At 44.6% G+C, this 9319-nt stretch overlaps 1 protein-coding gene across 2 annotated transcripts; it reads left to right on the top strand.

The window, feature by feature from the left end:
- The first annotated feature begins 5996 nt into the window (after positions 1-5996).
- wdr45 (WD repeat domain 45) lies at positions 5997-9294 on the top strand. Of its 2 annotated transcripts, XM_029620177.2 has the most exons (11): positions 5999-6111; positions 6338-6457; positions 6584-6658; positions 6743-6847; positions 7166-7271; positions 7445-7539; positions 7629-7708; positions 7940-8148; positions 8240-8341; positions 8594-8739; positions 8943-9294. In XM_029620177.2, the coding sequence occupies exons 2-11, from the start codon at positions 6409-6411 to the stop codon at positions 9050-9052; spliced, it is 1077 nt and encodes a 358-aa protein (XP_029476037.1). In that variant the 5' UTR covers positions 5999-6111; positions 6338-6408; the 3' UTR covers positions 9053-9294. The 2 variants fall into 2 exon arrangements, with proteins under 2 accessions (XP_064860780.1, XP_029476037.1); XM_065004708.1 differs by having other exon boundaries at positions 5997-6111; positions 6584-6847.
- The last annotated feature ends 25 nt before the right edge of the window (positions 9295-9319 follow it).

Genomic DNA, 9319 nt, shown 5'->3' with positions numbered 1-9319 from the left:
TGATGAAGCTTTCTCCACCCTCTCCAGACGTGGCCTGCTACGACGAGACTGCTGAGCCTGCGACTACCCGCATTGGAACCCTGTGATGCCGGGGGGGGCGAACGTTACGCCCCAAACAATTCTGGACTCTAGCGTGTATGCGGTGTGAGTGTGCACGGGCCTGTCCTTGTTCTGCATTGCTTTTATCCTGTAACCACTTTTTTTCCCTCTTTCATAAATAATAATAAAAATAACCATAAATTGACTGTCTGTTTGTGGTTCCGGGATTCTAATTAACCTTGGTTCACACCCCCAGAGGACTAGACGTTGCTACGTTAACCAGATATTGAGTCCAAGACAACCCCAGAACAGTAATGACATCTCATTTTATATCGCTGATGTACAAACCTGTTTTCATTCTCATAATCATAATGAGCACCATGAACACTTGCTGTTCTCTTATTCTCCCCTCCTGAGGGGGTAACACAGCCTTAGACCGGTAGGGGAGAATACAAGAGGAGAACCTGCAAAGGGATACATTAAACTAGATGAGATTCAAACTGACCTGGTCCCAGATGGCTGTCTTCTAAATTCATTACCTACAGCTGTTGGAATTGCAAGTGCATCTCTCTAAAGTTGATCTCCTATAATGTGTAAGGAGGTACAGCAGGCAACCATATTAGCAAAATGGTACAGTAGCTATTTGGCACATTGCAGTGGAACTGCAGTACATTAATACTAGGCAGAGAGGAGGCAAGCAGTTCATTTACATACCGCCCACCTTATATCCCTCACACTGTGGGCACAGCTAGGGAACAGAAGGGACTGCGTACGACACACACTTGGCTGGGTGTATTGTTCCTGAGGCTTTGCTTTGTCATCAAATTAGCTGTAATTACTAGACTGTACAGTATATTCTCACAGATCTAGGCACACGGCCTGCCAATGTTAGTTTCACCTTTTTAATATGGCCACTGCTGCCTGTGGTGCTGTTTATGGGGCTTATTGTAAGTACCGCACACACACACACCACAACAGTCAACTTTTCATTGCCGAATTGGTTGAGAAGGTTTTCAAAAGCAAGACGAAACAGCAGCAGAGCAATAAAACTAGAATCTCATTTGGATTCCGTCAATGCCACGACCAGCTCAGTATGTGTGTGTGTATCTTCTAGTGCATTATGAAAACCTCACATTGAAGCTGTTTTGATTTGATGGCAACCATAAAGACAGAGGCGTTATGAAGCGAGAAGATAGGCTTTTTGAAACGAGGAGATATGCAGCAGGGATTTGGCCCTAACTCAGTGATTTGTTAACTTGTTAATTCACCATGACTGACCGTGTTGCACCGATGTGGATTTGGTGGAATGTTAAGCTATGAAGGCAGAGATGAACAATATCAACTTCGGGCCTATGGATGATTCCTCACGAGACTAGAACAAAAAAAGGAACATTTTTGGATTTTCACAGAAAGTCCATCTATAGACTGGTCCTTCGGAGGAAGGATTTTTGAAACATTGTTTTGACATTTTAGTCTTACCTAGACCTTTAAGACTCCATAATGTTTCATCTGTGTGTGCTCTGTAGTATTTGGAATTCAATAAACATTTTCTTACATTAATATATTAGTATTGAAAAATATAAACATGAACATTGAAAATACAATTTTATATTTGGCTAATATTTCCATATACTGGCACAAATGTTCCAACTTCAATGAATGATTTCTGAATTATGCTTTAAGACAACAATCCTTCCTCCAAAACGACCCTTCTGTGGATACAATTTTGCAAAAATAAAAAAGAATCATTGCTTCATGAGGAATCACCCGTATCTAAGGCTATAGATCCCTGTAGTAGACACTTCTCTAATTCGTAAGTGTGTGTAACATGATCTCAAGTCAGTTCTTCTTTATAATGACGGCCTACACCGGCCAATCCCAGATGACGCTGGACCAATTGTGCGACGCCCTATGGGACTCCCAATCACAGTCGGTTGTAAAACAGCCTGGATTCGAACCAGGGTGTCTGTAGTGACACCTCTAGCACTGAGATGCAGTGCCTTAGACTGCTGCACCAATTGCGGTTGGTTCGGTTTCGGTAATAATTCTGAATAGGGTAGGGATAGGGTTAAAACAAAACAAAATAAAACTAGTGCCTATCACTAGGATTCAACACAAGACCCTTGGAACCGCCCCTGTCCACAACACACTAGCAAAACCCAAGCCTGCTTGATGGTAAAAGCACTGACTGTTGCCCCTATTGGCCGGTTCTGAAAGCATCTCCCGACGTCCTGGGTACCTGAACAGACAGCAGAGTTCGAAGTGGATCTTGAGCTACCTGACTGGTGTGTGTTTGTGTGTGTGTGTCTTTGATCTGTGTGGTCTATTGCTTCCCTTTCTCAGTGGGTCATCATAACAGGAGAGAGTGAGGGAGTGAAGGATAGAAAGGGAACTTCAAGGGACACATAACTATTCCTTTCCTCCTCCTCTTCTCAGACACCCTGGGAGAATCCCAAATGGTTTTGCTCTTTTCCTTTCTCCCGTCCTCTCCTTGCCTCTTTTTGAAAAAGGTCAAAAGGTAACCGAGGAGCGGAGGCGAGGAGAGGAAACGTAGAAATAAATACTCTTGAAATGAGACTCTCCTTCTCCGCTCGCACGTCATCAGACAAATGACGTGTGTTCTTCTCCATTGAGAAAACAACAGCTGATTCAAAGGGGGTGTGGCGTATTTTAAAACACCTCCACGCTACCTGCCGTGAGAATAGTCTTGTGCATGCTTTGTCCAAGTAGGTAATCGGGGAGGGGATCAGACTCTCCTAGACCGCTTGACACTCTCCGCTTATCAGTGTCCAGGTAAAGGAGGAGAGAGGATGGAGGAGTCGCGGAGAGAACAGACTTTTGCCCAAATCTCCATTTGTCACATGACAGGATCAGGCAGGAACTACCTGCAGGCATATCTCATTTAGCTCTATAACGTACATATTTTGGTCATTTTTCAACCGGGGTCCCCCTTCCAGCATTGGGGAACATCCCGCGCACCCACTTGCGTGCACGTTTCTTCAACTTGATTGGAGTCCACTTGTGGTAAATGTAATTCATTGGACATGATTTGGAAAGGCACACACCTGTCTATATAAAGACAAAAACCAAGCCATGAGGTCGAAGGAATTGTCCGTAGAGCACCGAGACAGGATTGTGTCGAGGCACAGATCTGGGGAAGGGTACCAAAACATTTCTGCAGAATTGATCGTCCGCAAGAACACAGTGGCTTCCATCATTCTTAAATGGAAGAAGTTTGGAACCACCAAGACTCTTCCTAGATTTGGCCGCCCGGGGAAACTGAGCAATCAGGAGAGAAGGGCCTTGGTCAGGGAGGTGACCAAGAACCCGATGGTCACTCTGACAGAGCTCCAGAATTCTGTGGAGATGGAAGAACCTTCCAGAAGGACAACCATCTCTGCAGCACTCCACCAATCAGGCCTTCATGGTAGAGTGGCCAGGCGGAAGCCACTCTTCAGTAAAAGGCACATGACAGACTGCTTGTAGTTTGCCATAAAGCACCTAAAGGACTCAGACCATGAGAAACAAGATTCTCTGGTCTGATGAAACCCAGATTGAACTCTTTGGCCTGAATGCCAAGCATCACGTCTGGAGGAAACCTGTCACCATCCCTATGGTGAAGCGTGGTGGTAGCATCATGCTGTGGGGATATTTTTCAGCGGCAGGGACGAGGAGACTAGTCAGGAGTGAGGGAAAGATGAACGGAGCAAAGTACAGAGAGATCCTTGATGAAAACCTGCTCCAGAGCACTCAGGACCTCAGACTGGGGCGAAGGTTCACCTTCCAACAGGACAACAACCCTAAGCACACAACTTAGACAATGCAGGAGTGGTTTCGGGACAAGTCTCTGAATGTCCTTGAGTGGTTCAGCCAGAGCCCAGACTTGAACCCGATCTAACATCTCTGGAGAGACCTGAAAATAGCTGTGTACCGACGCTGTCCATCCAACCTGACAGAGTTTGAGAGGATCTGCAGAGAAGAATGGGAGAAACTCCACAAATACAGGTGTGTCAAGCTTGTAGCGTCATACCCAAGAAGACCCGAGGCTGCTATCTCTGCCAAGGGTGCTTCAACCAATTACTGAGTAAAGGGTCTGAATACTTATTTAAAATGTGATATTTCCGGGGGTTTCTGTGCAAAAATGTCAACAAATCTGTTTTTGCTTCGTCATTATGGGTTATTGTGTGTAGATTGATGACGGGGGGAAAAAACAATTTAATCCATTTTAAAATAAGGCTGTAACATAACAAATGGTGGAAAAGGTCAAGGAGTGTGAATACTTTCTGAAGGCACTGCCGATTCCATGTCACAATAAGTTGACAAATTAGGTTGAAACAACGTTGATCAATCAGTTTGTGCCCAGTGGGTCCCTGCGGTCCAAAATCATCTCTGGTTTGATCATCAGGGCAAGACTTGGAATTCTCCTCCACACCTGTCGCCACAAGTACCTCATCCAGGTCAGGCTCAACTTCAGAGCAATCACTACTGCCGAACGACTCCATTTTTTAAATTCTCAAGGTTCTCAAGAGAGCGATTAGATTCATAAGTAAGTTAACTTGATTTGTACTCAGGAGACAAAGGTTTGTAGCTAGTGCCATTGTTTCGCCATTGTGTCGTCACACTTCTCTCTCCACAATACCTGTCAACCAGAGCTTCTTCTATGATATATTGACGATTGCACATTTTAATGTACTTCCTGCCACCTACTGTACGGGATGGAAACAGGATTTCCCCCAGAAACTGAACAAACTACATCAAATAAAATACATCAAACAACTTTACTGTTAAAAAAATCCCTACACAGGCTGAAGGGGAGCTTGGGAGGGTGGGTCGTTTTCCAGCCCCAGTACCCCTTGCAAGTCTTCAGATTTAAAATCCTAAAGTTCCAAAAACTTTTCTGCCACAGCCCCAATTTTCAGTTTCTTAGACTTCTTTGAGACTTGAGCCGTACAGTTTATAACTGTGGCAATGAGTGCCACAAAATCCACCTTTTTAACACACGGGGTATCTTTTGACTGGCAGCAAACATGTACTACAGCCTGTGGTTCTTCCACTATCATATCTTCACTAGCATCACTTGTTTTCTCAATTCTTTTAATCGCCTTCGCCTCTGACATTAGATTGGTCGCTCTAACTTTTGCCACCTCAATCTCCTTCACAGGGCACTCCAGGAACTCAGCATTATGATCCCCACCACAAGTGCAACACCGTCATCCTTCCACGCACTGTTCTTTAGTATACTCTGTCCTTCTACACACTGTTCTTTAGTGTACTCTGTCCTTCTACACACTGTTCTTTAGTATACTCTGTCCTTCTACGCACTGTTCTTTAGTATACTCCGTCCTTCTACGCACTGTTCTTTAGTATACTCTGTCCTTCTACACACTGTTCTTTAGTATACTCTGTCCTTCTACACACTGTTCTTTAGTATACTCTGTCCTTCTACACACTGTTCTTTAGTATACTCTGTCCTTCTACACACTGTTCTTTAGTATACTCCGTCATTCTACACACTGTTCTTTAGTATACTCTGTCCTTCTACACACTGTTCTTTAGTATACTCTGTCCTTCTACACACTGTTCTTTAGTATACTCTGTCCTTCTACACACTGTTCTTTAGTATACTCTGTCCTTCTACACACTGTTCTTTAGTATACTCTGTCCTTCTACACACTGTTCTTTAGTATACTCTGTCCTTCTACACACTGTTCTTTAGTATACTCTGTCCTTCTACACACTGTTCTTTAGTATACTCTGTCCTTCTACACACTGTTCTTTAGTATACTCTGTCCTTCTACACACTGTTCTTTAGTATACTCTGAGCAGACACACACACACACACTTCGGGTTGCAACCATATACCTACAGTTCTATTTTACTTCAGCACGCTAGGTGGCGGTATGATTCGTTTGTGGCGTGGAGACACGAAGTCAGAAACCGGAAACACGCGACCATCGTCATCTGCAGGAAAAATAACAACAAAACATTTCGTCACTGTGTAGCTTTGTTGGAGACATTTTAACAGTGTCGAGCGCTTTTAATCTTTAACTCGTGTTCTGCCCTCGCTTCATGGTAAGCTTTTAAACACCATATTCGTTGTTCAATAACATGATACAGCTGTTACGATGAAAAATAATTGCAGCAGATAAAGATAGCCAAATTTGCTTGAGTTCTTCACTGGCTGGGTTTGTTTACCAGGCTAGCTAACTTATTTTCGCTTGGGGGAAAAAAAACACGTTGACGGTGCCGCTTCTAAACCGTGGTCGGTGATGTTTCCTTTCTCTTTTGTTTCAATCAGGGTGCCTAGCCCTGGGTTTTCTTCTAAGCTATATCTACCTGGTAACATCAACCTAACGTCACTCCTCCAACATGGCCCAACCGAGAGGAGTCAACAGTCTACAGTTCAACCAGGACCAGAGTAAGACGAGAGTAGCCTACTCTGTGAAGCCAGACAGAGATCTGTAGAGGACATTACTTGTGTCAGTCATACTCTTGTTTCAGACAGTGTACATTGATCAGTGTACCTACCCCTCTCCCTCCCCAGGTTGTTTCTGTTGTGCCATGGAAACCGGTGTCAGGATCTACAATGTGGAGCCTCTTATAGAGAAGGGGCATCTTGGTGAGTGGAATTCAGACCTGTGGTACGAGCGATCTGTGTGTTCGCATACTGTGTGTGTGATCATCCTGTGCTTGTGTGTGTCAGACCATGAGCAGGTGGGTAGTGTGGCCCAGTGTTCAATGCTGCATCGCTCCAACCTGCTGGCTGTAGTAGGAGGTGGAGTCAACCCCAAGTTCTCTGAGATCTCAGGTGAGTGGATGAGCGGACCACATATTTGATTGAATTACTGATTAGACTTGATTTTCCAAACTGCTAAGGGTGTTGAAGAGCGGAGATAAACTTTACACATGCGCAGATACTCCGTATGACTGTGAGAGCAAATTCCTGCATTGCGCTCATCTCAATGTCTGCAGTGCAGGTCATGGCAATGTCAAATTGCTGGGTCTCAGTTTAAATTATGGCAGTGACTGGGACTGGTTGTATTTAGATTTTAGAACATGTTTGATAATGATTCCAATGTATTGTTTTAATTGAATTCAAAACAGAATGTAATTTTTTAAATCCTAGTGTTGATCTGGGATGATGCTCGGGAGGGGAGGGACCCCAAGGACAAGCTAGTGCTGGAGTTTACCTTTACCAAGCCTGTTCTGGCCGTACGCATGAGACACGACAAGTGAGTTACTATCTGTTTAGTAACATTCTCCTGAACAAGCCCCAACTTTCCATAGAGCACCCTGTAGTGTGTTGTTTCACTAACCCTTTTCTCCCTCTGCTTTCTCACACTCCAACCCCTCCCCTCGCTTACTTGCTTTCTCTCTCTTCTCTCTCTCTCTCTCTCTCTCTCAGGATCATCATTGTGTTAAAGAACAGGATCTATGTCTACAGTTTCCCTGACAACCCTGTGAAACTGTTTGAGTTTGACACCAGAGACAACCCTAAAGGTACAAACACATACACACATATACGCACACACTCCTGGTTATGTTTATCTGATAGACGTGTAGATACCCCCCTCTCCCCTCTCTGTCAGGACTGTGTGACCTGTGCCCCAGTCTGGAGAAACAGCTGCTGGTCTTCCCTGGACATAAGTGTGGAAGTCTACAGCTTGTGGTAATTCATCCATTTCATTTAAAAGTGTATTGCATGGTACTATACTAACTATGTTGGTTTATAAGCTGTTCATAAAGCACACCTTCACATGTCATTCCATCGGCTGATGGATTCCTAGTGTTGAAGACTATCTGCCCTTTCGAAACTGCTCTGTGTGTGCTGATAATTTTTCACATTACCCATGAGGTCCCAGTCAGTCCGTGTTGAACTCTCTCCCTCTCTCCTCTCCAGGACCTTTCCAACACCAAGCCTGGCACATCGTCCGCCCCCTTTACCATCAACGCCCACCAGAGTGAGATCGCCTGCCTGGCGCTCAACCAGCCTGGCAGCGTCGCGGCCTCGGCCTCCCGCAAGGGTACCCTCATCAGACTGTTTGATACTACCACCAGAGACAAACTAGTGGAGCTGCGCAGAGGAACAGACCCTGCTACACTCTACTGGTACTGGGGGGGGAGAGAGAGGAAGGGGGGGGGGGGGGTGGAAGTGATGCTGAGTGTCTCATCACTTCTCTTTCTTGCTCTCTCTTACCAGCATCAACTTCAGTCATGACTCTTCGTTCCTGTGTGCCTCCAGTGACAAGGGCACTGTTCACATCTTTGCTCTCAAAGATACTAAACTCAACAGACGCTCAGCGTAAGATGCATGCATGTGTGTGTTTGAGAGAGAGTTTCGCTGTGTGGTTTAGCATTCCATTTGAGCTAATATTCCAATCCTTGTACTCCGTGTCATATGCCAATGACAGATGACACAGAATACAAGAAGTGGAATTTTAGCTAAAAAGACTGGCAACCAGGCTAGTGTTTGTGCGTACCTCAATTCCAAATGTGACAATTTACTGTTCATAGCTTGTTTATGCCACTATCACCACTCTTCCCCTCTCTACAGATTGGCTCGCGTGGGGAAGGTGGGCCCAGTGATTGGCCAGTATGTGGACAGCCAGTGGTCATTGGCCAGTTTCACCGTTCCGGCAGAGTGTGCCTGTATCTGTGCGTTTGGGAAGAACACCTCTAAAAACGTCAACTCTGTCATCGGTCAGTCCTCTAAGCAACTAGACAGCAATGTTTCATATCTATCAATCAATATAGTTATTGTCCTACATGTAGTTGGAACATTCATTGTACTGTGGGTATTAACAATATATTTATTTAATTTATACAATAAAGGTGTGTCGTGTAAAATTGTAATAATAGTTTTAAATATGTTTTTTTTCCCTCCGCATTCCTCCCTTTTCTAGCTATATGTGTTGACGGGACGTTCCATAAATACGTGTTCACCCCTGATGGTAACTGTAACCGAGAAGCCTTTGACGTTTACCTGGACATCTGTGATGATGACGACTTCTAAGAGGATGGAGAGAGGGAAGAAGGAGAGCGGGAGAGAGAGAGGGGGAGGGCAGGGGAGAAGAGACTTGGTGATAAATGTGATAATGGTAGGTTGGATTTAGAATCTGACAGAGGTGAAGCAGATGTTGTACAGAACAAAATACAGGTGTGTGAAAAGGGTCTGTTTAACGCGATTGCCTCGTGTTCTTATTGTAACCAAGTGTATTTAAAAATATATGAAGATTAAAAACATTTTTACGATGACTGCTGGCTTGTCTGTGGTCCCCTT

The sequence above is a fragment of the Oncorhynchus nerka genome, linkage group LG19 (genome assembly GCF_034236695.1).
Source record: "Oncorhynchus nerka isolate Pitt River linkage group LG19, Oner_Uvic_2.0, whole genome shotgun sequence".
NCBI classification, from domain to species: Eukaryota; Metazoa; Chordata; class Actinopteri; order Salmoniformes; family Salmonidae; genus Oncorhynchus; species Oncorhynchus nerka.
The sequence above is the reverse complement of the archived record's forward strand: the minus strand, read 5'-3'. Positions and strand labels throughout refer to the sequence as shown.